The sequence below is a fragment of the Anas platyrhynchos genome, chromosome 1, assembly GCF_047663525.1.
Source record: "Anas platyrhynchos isolate ZD024472 breed Pekin duck chromosome 1, IASCAAS_PekinDuck_T2T, whole genome shotgun sequence".
Classification (NCBI taxonomy): domain Eukaryota; kingdom Metazoa; phylum Chordata; class Aves; order Anseriformes; family Anatidae; genus Anas; species Anas platyrhynchos.
Genome location: NC_092587.1, coordinates 74,199,457 through 74,213,074, shown reverse-complemented (window position 1 = coordinate 74,213,074; position 13,618 = coordinate 74,199,457). Strand labels below are relative to the sequence as shown.

General features: G+C 39.0%; 1 protein-coding gene across 9 annotated transcripts in view; it reads right to left on the bottom strand.

The window, feature by feature from the left end:
- SCUBE1 (signal peptide, CUB domain and EGF like domain containing 1) overlaps positions 1 to 13,618 on the bottom strand; it is a 251,963-nt gene that overhangs the window by 43,240 nt on the left and 195,105 nt on the right. For all 9 annotated transcript variants that reach the window (XM_021278740.4, XM_072041711.1, XM_038173489.2 and 6 more), the window contains one exon: positions 13,363 to 13,485. In XM_021278740.4, the coding sequence (XP_021134415.1) occupies positions 13,363 to 13,485 (123 nt within the window). The remainder of the gene's footprint in view (positions 1 to 13,362; positions 13,486 to 13,618) is intronic.

The window sequence follows — 13,618 nt, the reverse complement described above, 5'->3', positions numbered from 1 at the left end:
TTCCAAGGGAGTTTTATGTGATCTCATGTACCAACAAATTTTCCCTTCTCTTCTCCATTTCTTTCAAAAATTCCTTTTTTAATTTTCTTCCACACACAGTCCACAAGCTCATTCTCTTCCACAAGCCTCCCTCAGGGCTTTCTCAGAGTCTGCAGAAATGGGGCTGCAAAATGACATCTTAATGCTATAAATATCTATTCCCTATGTGTTCCCCTTAATGTATGTGCCAAGTCAACTGACCACCATACATTCATCTTCCTGTCAGCACTGCAGAGCCAATTCTGCTCCCAGTCAGTATGGTTTTGTTCTGCCTCATGCATCAGCCACAGAACCAATTGCTTGCTTTTGGATTACCAAAAGGTTTGCCTTAGGAGCTGGGAAGATTTATAGTTTTGGATGGAAATTGCAGAATTTGGCAATTTCAGCCAGGCAAAACTTGGCAGCTAACCTTGGGGTCTTTGGGGGTATCTTTGAATAAAGATGGTGGGATTTGGCCCAAGGGTTTTTACATTTCTGTAATGAAATACATCATCATCGCCATCATCATTGTTATTACATTATTATTTCTCTGCTGTTTGGCAACGTAAAAAGTTTTCAATATTTTTTCCCTGCAGCATTTTGAAATACCCCATTACATTCTTTTTTTTTTTTTCTTTTTTTTTTTTCTTTTTGTAAGAAGCAGCAAACTGAAAACCGAATAACGGTAGAGGACTACCTGATAATTTCCCTGTCTAGCAGACAATCTTTTCTTCCAATATTTTCAACACAAAGCTACTTGCTAAATCTTGGCACTGCAAGAGGAGATGGAGAATGGAGCTGCCCATGGGACTGCTGAGGAGGAAAAAGAGCGTGGCCAAGGCTCTTCCTTCACTTCTCTTCTTCTTCAGCTGAGCTGAACTGGTCAGCAATTCTGAATTTGACCAGCTGTCATAACTGATAGAGGAATGAGAAACCAGATGCTGGGTACTGAGGCTCTCTGAATAGAAGACAGCAGTACATTTCATATCTAATGAGAAATGTTTGTTTCTTATATGCAGACTATTCACCTTGTCACTTACAACAGGGAACACATCCTCAGTTCTCCTTAGCCCAGTATTTCCCAGTGCTTTTCACCATATTTCAACCAACACTGCCATGGCTTCTCCCTCAATCTGCGAAATCACTTGAGAGATAACCTTAGTCAATGTAGTGTGTAATTTACTGACCTGCTTTACCAGATGTATGAGCTTCTGGAGCTGGGGAAAGGCTACAGATCTGCGCTGCAGCTGAAGATGGGTGACCTCCTGGGAGCATGCACTGCAAGGCGCCTATACACCTGTGACACATTCCACATATCCTGTCTATACAGACACCCTCTAGACACCCTCAGATTGAGTACTCATGTACTTCAAGAGAAGAAACTTGAGGGATCCCCATCTGCTCTTGGGCAGGGAAAGGGAGCAGAGAGGGCAGAAGAACCCTCAGCTAGCAAAGTCTCTGAGGAGGGTTTGCAGAGAAACTCACCAATCACCAGAGACAGGTCTGGAGATACTTTTAAATAAAGAAGTTTAAAAAAAGAAAGAAAGATATTGTTTTTGCATGTGAGAAAGTTTTCCGGGTCTCCTATTGATTGGGAAAAAAACATACTAATAACTAGACACAATGGCATAAAATTAATAAGATTGCCTAAGGTCACAGATATGAAGGGAAGTGTTCTAAAAAGGCATTTGGAAAGGAAGATTTCAAATATCATTACTGGTTTTCACTGTGAAGCTTTTTGAACTTAGTCTGACCATGAGCTCATGGCAGTTGTTTTCATCCTACTTTGTGTTTGTTGTTATCCTTGTAACAATTTTAAAAAATCAGTTTAAAAGACTTATAAAGATTTTTTTAAAAGATTTTAAATGTCCTATAGGGATCTGAATCCGAGTAGTGCACAGTTACCTGCTAAATACAACAAAAGATTATAATATCAGAAATGCACATATATCTTCAACAACATTGTTCATTTTTAGAACCTATTACTTTTAAAATCAATAGGAAATGAGTGGAACCAAGCACTTTGCTCCTTCTTTTCCCCCCCCTAAGAGCTACAAAATTGGAAGGGCTGAAACTGCTTGATGAAAGGCCATGTACAAGAGCAAAGAAACAGTAAGTACATTTGCAACCTTTTGGTGATTGGCAAATCAGAGAAAAGTCAACAAAGCTATGATAAATGAGCCTGAGTTAAAACCATACCTCTAAATGCTTAGCTTGGAGAATGCAAGTGCAACTATACTCAGTGACCTTTGTGATAAGTCTAATCTGTTACGCATGCTAGCACCAACAAAATTGTAGCACTGTGGGCATCAGGATGTGTAGTTTTCCCATTACAGCTCTTCTTAGTGCCCTGCATGAGCATTTCAACAATCACAGCTTCATTGTTAATACGAAAAGAATATGTACATGCTAATAAATGCACTGTTCTGCATTTGAGGGCCATCACCCCCAACACACATCTGACATTGGCTTTATTAGCTTCATGGCCCTGACACATTATGAACAGAGAGTCTTTGAGACAAGCTTTTGAAACACAGAATTATTTATGGTAAGACAATAAAGAACTTGAGTCAAGTTGCTTGTATAGCTTGTACAGGCATTTCTACATGTGACAGTTGGACACAAAATCCTTAGTGGAAACATAAGGACCTCCAAGCCTTGAGGGCTGTTGGAGGGCAGAATCTGCTGAGATAGAAGGTAAAAGAGGGAGAGATGTAGAGACAAGAAGGCAAAAGACTGTTTCTGTGTGATGAGCTTAATATTGGCAACTGAAATAGAGTCAACGCTAGATGGCCTGTAGATTTCTGAGACAGAGCCCTTGCTCTTGGGTCTATGTTTACCTGTCTGAGCTCTTTCCCACCCTGCAGCTCCTCTCCATTACATGAGGGCTTTGTTGTGCTCAGGCTCCTCTATTAACCTGAGGAAACCAGTAAGAGGCAATTGGCTTTAGTTCCTATTATGTTTATCCTCTTACCATTGTTTTGCTAGGACAATCTAAAATGCAATTAAAGTCACTACTTTCCCAACATTTTTTTAAAGAAAACAAAGTACTTTCATCAGATCATTGCCAAGATTTTATAAACAAACATATCCTTTTCCAAAATCAATCATTTTCCAAGGCAAAGGCAAATTGAGTTATCTACTGCTATTACAGCAATAAACTGTGTTACGCGTCAAGTGTTTGGGATAGGAAAAGCCATATATCAACAGCAGAAATGCATTAAAAGAAACTTCAGGCAGGTTTATTTATTTTCCTACAAATATAAACATGTTTAGTTGTCTGCACTCTGCTCAAGCCACTATTTACACAGCAACTCTGTAAGAGCAACTTAACAGCCTGATGAGACAAACAAAAAAGGTTTTACCCTCTGTGTATCAAGTGAGGAATATTCCCTCCATCCTGAAATACATTTGTTTTTTTAGACATATTTCTGGAAAGAGAGACCTTCTCTTTGCCAAGCTGTCTCTATCACCGCTGAGTAGTAGCTGCTAGTGAGACTTCTTGAAGGAATAAGGGGCTACTCTGGGTCAAAATCTGCTTTAGTGTTATTTGATGGTGCTGAAAGAGCAAGTACAAAAACAGTTTCAGCTTTCAACTGAAAAATCAAATGCTGCACTTCACCTCCTGTCATTCTGATTGTGCATCCCTAGCTTACTTCAAGCTCCCAGTGAAGTCAGTGGCCAATTAATACAAACAATAATTGCTGTTCTCTGCCTCTGCTTCAAAGGCTTGTTTAAAAAGTAATTAGAAACCTTGTCCTGAGGTCCAGAACTAGCACAAGTCACCTTCTTCTTTGCAAGCACTCAATCTAAAGATCAGATCAAGGTGGGAGGAGGGCATATGGAAGTGGAGAGGTGAAACAATGCTTGCCTCTGTAAGCCAATGAGAAAAGCAGAAGAGGCCATGATAAGAGGCAGTTTCTTGTCTCTGCCACATGCTTGCTGATTGTTTGCCTGCAACTCATGGTCTGCCACAGGCTCCATGAGTTGTGGCTTGTGCCCGCAGAAAAATGTACCCTCCATTGGGCTGTTCATGTGTGCTCTGCTTCATGCCACTACTTCCACCAAGGAAGGCCAGCCTCCAGGGAGTCCAGGAATGGCAGGTATCACTCCAAAAACATGAACAGAAGCTTTTTGCAAATACGAATAAAAAAAAACCCTCCACCCAACAATAACCCAGGAAATACTCCTCCATCTCATTGCCTCTTAGTATTAGAGCTTAAATTTTTGTTTTTATCTCACCTGTCCTAACACAGGGCTCATCAGAAAATTATCAACACAAGTAGTTCATAACATGGCTTCTGGAAGAAAATCACACTCCTTTGCTTAAATGAGTTAAGATCTTAAGGGATTTTATTCTCATTAGAAAAAAAGTAAACGAAATTGAGCACTTTTAAAAGGCCCAGAAGGGTAGAAACAAGCACAGGAAGATGAAGCTCCTCTGAACATTTGGGATAGGGTTGTCATTTTCCTGCAATTCTGTACAGCACTTAGTGTAAAGGATTCCTGACCTTAAGGTGATTAAATGAGTGAGAGCTGTAACATGGCATTATCTCAAGGTGCACCACTGCAATAGTGGAGAATATATATCCATAGAGTCTCTCTCTGGTTCTCTTCAAAAACAATTCCTATTGAATTACAGCTTTCACCACTATTTATCAACAGATTATTGTTTGTGGAACAATGCTACTTTCCTGCTCAAACTATTCCAATGCTGACTCATATCCTGGTAATTCATTAATACATAATATGATTTAAGTCCAGTAAAATCATTTCTGCACTATGCATGTACTAAATCCTACAGCATCAAATGAAAAACATATCTCAAATTCTCTTTCTAAACATTAACGGAATGTTTTGCTTGGCTTCCCATGCACAACATCACTGGGGGGAGGGGTCAGACAGAGCTGTAGAAAGCAATTTGATAGCAATATGCACTACAGAGTTTAACACAGGAGTATAAGAGCTGCAATACTGAATGAGACCTGAGGTCAAACTAATCTAGTATCTTCCAACAGTAGCCCTTGTCAGAAACTTCATGGGAAAATAGAGGTGGAATAACCTGCCCCAGCTGCCCTCCCCACATTAGGTCTCATCCCATTAGAAATTGATTTAAAGCCTAGATTATGAGGTTTAATATTCCTTCTAAGCAGCAGACACCAAAGAAAATTTACATTTAACGATAAATCTGTATGTGCTGAAGTGAGGAGAGCTGGAGTTGGGGGGGTATGTATTTGTTTTCATGTTTCAGCAGACATAATTGCTACAACCAACATGGGAGATACTATCACTTGGCAAACAAACTTGTACTGGCTAGAACTGTTTATAATTTATGCCTGAGGTATTTATGATCTCTGTGTATGATCTTGCAACCCTTTTTTTCTCACAGAGGCAGACTGTACCACTATTCACAATCTCACTGACACCAAGAGTAAGCACCATGTATAACAAAGGTTTTGAGATGTATTCCTTTTATTGACAGTGTAACATATTGCTTCCCAGCAGAGTATTTTTTAACCTGATGCTAGAAGCAATATGGTGCCTGTCATAGGCAAGATATTTTTGCAAGCCTCAGTGACACACAGTGCCTTACAGAAAATCTGCATAGGGAATGTACATGATCAGCGACAGGGAAGTCATCTCAAATTTTCTTTCTGTGAGACACACTGATTTCTACAAGCAGCTCCCGGGATCGCCTCCAGCACTCGAGATTCTTCCTGGTTCTCGACCTGCCTCAGCAGCTGAACCAGCACAGCTGTTTGTATGCCACGTGTGCATAGAATCAAACATACTGGGCCAGACTTAGCTGGATTGGCTGCAAATCAGTCTTAATCAAGAAAATGTATTTTGTATCTTACAGCATGGCTATCTTATGTTGGTGAGAGGACAGGTGCATCAAGGCAAAACCACTCTCCTTCATGTGTATCGCACAAATGAGTGTTGATACACAAACGGCTTGTGTCCCTTCATCCCTTTCTCTCATTAGTCAACCCTGCATGGTACTGACTCACCCTGTTCAAGTGGTTTAATGCAATGAGGACCAGCAGATTCCTTTAGTGTGACTGCAATGTGAATACAGAAGTCTGCCAAGTACGGTAGCCTTACTTATATAAGTGAGAGCAAAAGGAAGCCCTGGATATTTTCTCTATCTGCTGAAAACCTACAGCTTACCACACATGCACATGCAAACTCAGGCAAATGTCAGTGAGGGGACTTGTAAGCCTGCTAGCTCCTCTTCCCCATTGCTGCCTTCTCTTGCAGGGACACAGAGAGCAGCACCCTTAAGGCTTACTAATGCTCTGCACTGGCTGCAGTCCAGTCCTGAACACCTCTGAGAGAGAGGTTTGCATGGGTTAAGGTAAAAATGTATTTTAAATATTAAGAAAAAACAAAGCAAACAAAAAAACAGCAACAAAAAATAAGTAATATTTCTGCTACTGTCCCCTTTATGTCTCTTGCCTGGCTGTGAAGTTGTAACAGAGCAGTACTGCTAGTGCCATTCCAGAAAGAAGGGACAGGGTAAATAATGCTCCTGTTATTGTACATTGGCTTCTTCTGTTTATTTAGTAGGAAAGAAAAGGAAAGAGTGGAACAAGAACAAAACTTTATAACAGTTTTCACTGGTAAGTTAGCCAAACTGTGAAGCTGATCCATTGAATATGAGGGATCAGGGTTTCAACCACTGTATTTTAAATTAACTTACTTGAAACATAAGTTCTAGCACCAATACAGATTAGCTGAAAAATTTCATCATGTGTGCAATTACAGCATGGTGCAGCTGTACCCATCTGCAATCTCCCACAGCTCAATGTCTCTGGGCCTATACTAGGATAGATATACTCAGCTATTCATCTAGCTACTCAGAACAAGAACAGTTATAGGAGCAGCAGTAAGGTAAAAAGGACTTTTGTCTTGGCTTGGAGAGTCATGGCATAAAATTCCCCTTTCCTGGTACAAGGAATTTCTTCAGGCTTTTAAAACTGGGGCACAGGACTCGGGATTCTCCCTGTCTTCCATTTTCACAGTGCAGTGAGAGAGAGAGAGAGAGACAGATGCTCCAGCCCTTATCTCTACCCATGCATTGAGTTAAGTAACTTAAGATTGGTGGCTGTATAAATCAATGCAAGGGCTGTACCCTCATCCTGAGACCTCCATCAGATTACATGACTGGGACAAGGTCAACTGCTTTACTGGGTTATATGATCAAATGTGGGTGGCAGGTCACTGTCATGTAACCTAGTGAAGAAAACCATCTCTGGTCCCTTTTTATTTTTTAATTTGGTCCCTCTATATTCAAGATACTTGGTGAGTCAGTGCTGCTGATGTGGATGCACTGATTTACTTGAGTTTGAACTGGTTCTGTACTGCCATATTTATTATCAATGCTTCCATACAGAAGAGTATAGAGACATCTTTGTAGTTAATCTTTGTGGGCTTCTTTAGGCCAAAAATAATTCCCACAAACACTTTCTATCTGTCATTCCCTGTATGATTAATCTCTCATTTCACACACATTTTCAAAATGGAGATACCATGCGAGAGATTGCCCTTGGAAGGCTAATAGTGCATATTTTGTACAACTAAGTGAAAAGATGGATGTTATTAAGGGGGATTAGATATCCAGTTAATATGGCAATGTTTCAAGATCAGGTCTGTGTGACCCTTGGATCATAGACAGTTACTGCATTTTTCAAGGTGCTATTTTCTTTCTCTTGTTCTGAAATGCAAGAAGGTATCTCTTGACAATTATCCATTGGTAGCTCTACGTGAAGCATCCTTCTACCACATATCACTCATAAGGTCAGCTAAAATTAATCACTTCAAATTCTCTGGAAAGAAAACCTACTTGGCAATAAAAAAAGGTCTCTCATTTGACAGCATTATTTTAGGACTGCATGGATTATGGCTCTGTGGTGTATGGGTTAACAAAGCAGCCCTAAGACTGGGTTCAAATCTTATTTAAAGCCTGCTCATAGACAACCTGAGGGAAAACAAAACAAAACAAAACAAAACAAAACAAAACAAAACCAAACCAAACCAAACCAAAACAAAACAAAACACAAAAACCCAAAACCACCAGTTGGGCAATGTTTGAAGTATTTCAAAGGTCAGCATTGTGATATGCTGGCAGTTACTAAGGAAACTGCCTTAACATCTGCTCACAGCATACTTGGCTCTAGCCATCACTTCCAGTTGCTCCACTCCATGAGTGTCAAGTTTAGAGGAACACTTGTCTGGAAGTGAAGCTGGGGAGACGGGAAGGTGGGATACAGTAGGGCACATAAGAAACACATTACTTTAAAAGAAAGAAAGACAAGTCCGAATACATTAACATGATAGTGGATATGCTCACATCTTTCTGTTTTTCTTGAAGAAAACAAACAAACAAACAAACAACAAAACAAATCAGCTATACTTAGGCTTTTACTGGATAGTTTTGTAGTGTTATAAAACCCCAAACCTCTAGCAAAATGTGCCCACAGAAAATTACTAGAAGGGAAATTCAATATATCATGAAGCTAGTGAGCCAAATTTTGTTTTGGATTTCCTGTTGAATAAACTGACATCACTGAACTTCCTTTAGACAACAGTACTACCAATAGCAGACTATGAGGCACTGTATTCCAACACCTAGTTATAAAATAGTCATTGCATTCATTTCAAATCTGGTAGGAAAGCAGTAAAGAATAATCAACAATCAAACAGGCAATATGTCAAAGCGAATAAAAAATGCCATCAACTACTGATTGTGAACACATAGCTTTAAAGAAGCTGTAGAAATGCCAGAGAGCTTGTGCAGGTATTCCACATGCCAGAGGGGTATTTTTGCCTAGTGGACAATCATCTCCTTTTACAGTGGCTGTATTGATTGAAATAGTTGGTGAAATGGCTACTTGGACAGATTTCATTATGGTCTGTGAGATCTAGCAATCATCAAGCCCCGCTTAAGTTGCTTTTGAGGCTGTAAGTGGACTACAATGATGCAAATGCCTTGAATTGCCTCCTGCAGAAGGTTAAATTCCTCAGCATACAAGGATTTGGCTCTATTTTGGGCAGAGTTAGAGAGGGGCAGAGGAGCAGAGTGTAGATCTAGCAGTCCAAAGTATTGCATGTTGTTCACTGCATGTTCCCACTAAAAGCACTATTTTATTTTATTTTATTTTTTTTCTGAATGGAGAGTTACAACAAATGGACTCCCTGGAGAGTTATGACAAATGCATGCTGTCTCTCCTTGTCTTCTCTTGCAAAAGGCAATTCCTACAGCAGGAAGAGAAAATTATTTATGATAGAATTTCACACATTTTTCTGGGTGCTTAATGAAGCTTGGACTTGAGTGGAGCAGAAAGAATGCTTATTGTTGATTTTTTTTCAAGATCACTACACAACAAACAGAAACTGAATAAGCAATTAAGTTAAATGGCTTTAAAACTCATATTGGCTGAGGATTAAGGTAATTACGTCTGCACTTATACACATTCAGCTTTAAGCAGTCTTGCTTGATGTTATGCTGCTGATGTCATTCTAAAACTAATCTGAATTCTTGTCCTGCTGTTAATTACTGCAAAGGTTACAAATATAACCTCTCCTTGCTATAAATATAGCTACATTATTTGTATTAAATGCTCAAAGGAGACACAGGCCTCTTTTTGCAAGGTTTATACAAACAGATCCAATGGTTTCTTTCCATACCAATGAATTTACAATTCTTTAGGCTTAAGGGATCTTTTAAAATAATACACAATAGATGGGTTTGGTATTGTCAAACAGTGATTTCAGCATTAAAGGTGAAAAAAAAGAAATCTATTTTAAGTTTGCATGAAAAGAGAGACTCTGGGAAAGTCGTATTAGTCTCCACAATATTGCTGCCAAGGCGATGTGGATTCTTCACCTTCTGGGTTACAAATAAGTTTCCTTTTAAATGGTTGGAATGCAGGGGAGGGGAAAGGAAGAGAAACCCCCTACATTTTCCTTGTCTAACAAGGAGCCCCAGCGTGAGAACCACTCCCTAGCAGAAGTAATCTGTGATTGACAATAGTTTTCTTTGCAACCAGGGCTAAAAATGGTTTAGCTGTAAACAGGCAAATGCAGAACACTTTAATGCCCTTTACAAATGCAAAAGCTGCTTATACAAGCCCTGTGCATGCAAGGTGGCTAGCCAGTGGCTCCAACTGATCAGCAAGCTTCAGAGTTACTGAAAAATTATGAATTTTCATAGCAGAGTATAAACACAAATGCAAGAGTTTTTGTTGTTGTTTTTCTTTTTTCTTGTAATGAAGGAAGAGGGCAGATTAACAAAAACTTGAGAAAAAAAATTGTCTGCACTGTCCAGGCATTCCTATATGTGATCTTAGGCAAGCTACAATATTGGGCTTGAAAAACTCAGAGAAATACTTTCCTCTTCACAAAGATAATGAATGTGTGTAAGGCACTTGGTACAATGGGGCGGGAGCTATACAAACAGCCTGAACAAAGTCTGAGACTTTTCCCTACAATCCTAAAGTTGGCTCTTTCTTTCTACAATGGGTCTACATAGGTCTACAACGAAAGACACCAAGGAAATGAGGTGAGATAGGACAATCTGAGTTTCACAGGGAATATGGAAAGAACCTTTTTATTGAAGCATGTAAAGTTGCCTTGTGCTGAAGTTAACATTTACATGAATAAAGTTATGCAGCAACAGCTTATTTGTATTTTCCAACAGTTTGAAAAATGTTGCTAATGTAACCTGTGTCTCTGTGGCTTTTTTCTTTACAGGTTCTTTCTCATGAACCAGACACACACACCTATACAGGGATTCTGCAGGTCTTAAAAGGGCATGCTTACCAACTGCTTCCATGGGTATTTTGTTTAATGTTGGCAGGATCTGTTCCTTGATGTGAGTGATGGACTCATTTGGAGATGAACTCCTTATACACCAGTGAGGCCATCTGAACTAAATAGGACTTAACCCCAAACAACATACACTTCCAAGGTCCTAAGTAAGTATTTGCTAAACACATCGATTTGTAACTTAAAGACGTCTTTAGTTTTAAAATGAAAATTAGAGGAGAAAGGCAATGTTACAGCAACATCACAAGTCCTAAAAACTCTCTTATGAATCAAAATAACAGATATAACACAAATAACAGCATCTTCTATAAAGACAGATTAAACTTCTCTAATTCACTCATTGAAAAGGCTAATATACTTAAAATAAATTTATCTGAATCTCTCAGTAATGGTCAGTGTTGACTGCCTATTACCAGAAAAATTCTTATTTTTCCAGAAAAAAACATGGATGATTTATATGCCAGCAGTGTCACTTAACCCCCAACCACATTTTCCCGTCAGACCTGACAAATTCTCCTTTGCAGGGGAAGCAACAAAGTATAAGTGACTAATACATCAGATTTCTTGATCTATATCCACTTTTCCTTTTTCTTTGTTAGCAGGCCTTCTGTTTCCCTAAGTCAACAACTATCACCTTAAGCACCAGACAGAAACAAAATTATCGCAGTGGTTCCTCCACAAAGCTGGCATCATACCATAGTTGCTATAATCAGTCTCTGGGGCCCAAATACCTCAGACTTCAAACAGGAAATAACTTCGTCCTCCAAATTTCACACTATGAAGGACCAGCATTTCTGGGACCAAAGCAATTCTCCAGAGCAAGAATTCTCTGGGCTTGCACTAATCAGGCTGTTAGAGCAGCAGATAAGCTACAGTTAACATGTCAGTCAAAGTATCACATAGAGGCAGACAGAGTGCCTGCCCTTGTTCATTGACAATGGCAAAAGTAGGATGGCCAGGTCATGTTTGTATTTCCAAACCAACAATTCTTGTCTGATCACATGAGGATGAGAAGATCAGCTACAGCTTCATTCATTGCACAGTATATACTGTCATTAGCAAGTAATTCATTCAGCAGCCCAGGCACATGAAGAAACAAAACTCAGATGAACAATGTTTACAGAACTGCTTCATCAGAAGAAATAACTGATTACTTACAGGCAGATTTCAAAGTCTGTTACCAAGACTTTGAACAATGAACACATAAATTTTCTATCTGCTCTTGCCTAACAAGAATGCAGGTCTCAACTTTATTGACAAGTTTTTCCCTGGTGTAATTACAATGACTTCAGTGTCACACCTGTGGCTAATACTGCAGTGACAAACTGTCATGATACAAGCAACTCAAGAACCAGAAACTATTCCTAACTATCTCTAACTATTCCTAACTATCTCTAGATGCATCATGAAGGGAATGTTTCTTTTTAATATTTTGTTCCTATTTTTAGCAGGTGTATCAGAACCTGACAACTTATCCTTGTCTGACATGACCCAACAATATTTTTTTCTGTCTAGTCATAGAACTCACGGTTCTGGTCTGAGCTTTTCCCATCCTGTCCCAGCATGAAGCCAACCTTGCACTGACTCCTCAGTGGCTAACCACACACTCAGGGTGGAGTAGACTTCTCAGATAATAGAAGTACCAATGAGAATCAATAGAAAATCTTTTGAATGATGTATGTATCTCCAGACATTTGTTTCTCCCTTACTGATGAACAAAGAAGCTCTAAAATACTAATGCTGTTCTGGACTTCATAATTTTTACATGTGCAAAGCCCATGAAGATAATTAATAAAAAGGCAACCCCCGCAGAAAAAAAAATCCTTGAATACTTCCTTCCTTTTCTCTATTTAAAGTGTAATTTCTCCAAATGTACATGGGTTGTTGTACTGAAATGAGAAGTACTTACGCACTTAATTGGTCATTGGTCATAGAAAATATAATTTTATATGACTTAGGTAACAAATCATGACACACACACACAAAACATGACATAAATCATACTTCATATGAATTCCCACAAAAGTCCTTCAATGATTGCTCCATAAGCAGATTCTATCAGGCAAAGGTGAGCTCATATATTACACTCTTTTTTTTTTTCAGTTTAACTGTTGCAAATGCTCTATTCCAGTAAATTACTCAAAATTAATCCAGTGTAAATATGGTAAACCTCTGTTCCATAAAGATCACAACAAATTAAAGGATTTGAACATAAGATTCTGCCTGTGCTTATTACACTATACCACGGGGATTTTCCTGCTTCAGGACACTGGCATTCCTACTACTAAAAACAATGAAACAAGACATTTCCAGAAATATTCTAAACCAATCTTAGATTATCAAAATCTGGCAGGTCTTTTCTAACTTTAACTCCTATGACAGTATGATTAAAATCTGTAATACAAAAGCTTTACTTCTTTTTCTCTCCCCCACCCCCCAAAAAAAAAAATAATCAGTTGAAATTAACAAATTAACATCCTCATTTTCCTAAAAGTGAAATAAGTGAAGAATTACCTTGGCAGGTCCGTTCATCTGTGAGGAGTTTATAGCCTTTCTGGCAGCTGCATTCAAAGCTGCCAACCGTGTTTCGGCAGAAATGGTCACAGCCACCATTGTTTACCAAGCATTCGTCAATATCTGCAACGAATGAATGGGCAAAAATTTAGTTCATGGCTGTAATTCGAGTATTTCATGGCAGGAATATAGGACTTTACTCAGATCTTCAAGGAGGCTGCAGTTCCCACTAGGAAACAGGTTTGTCAAATGTATC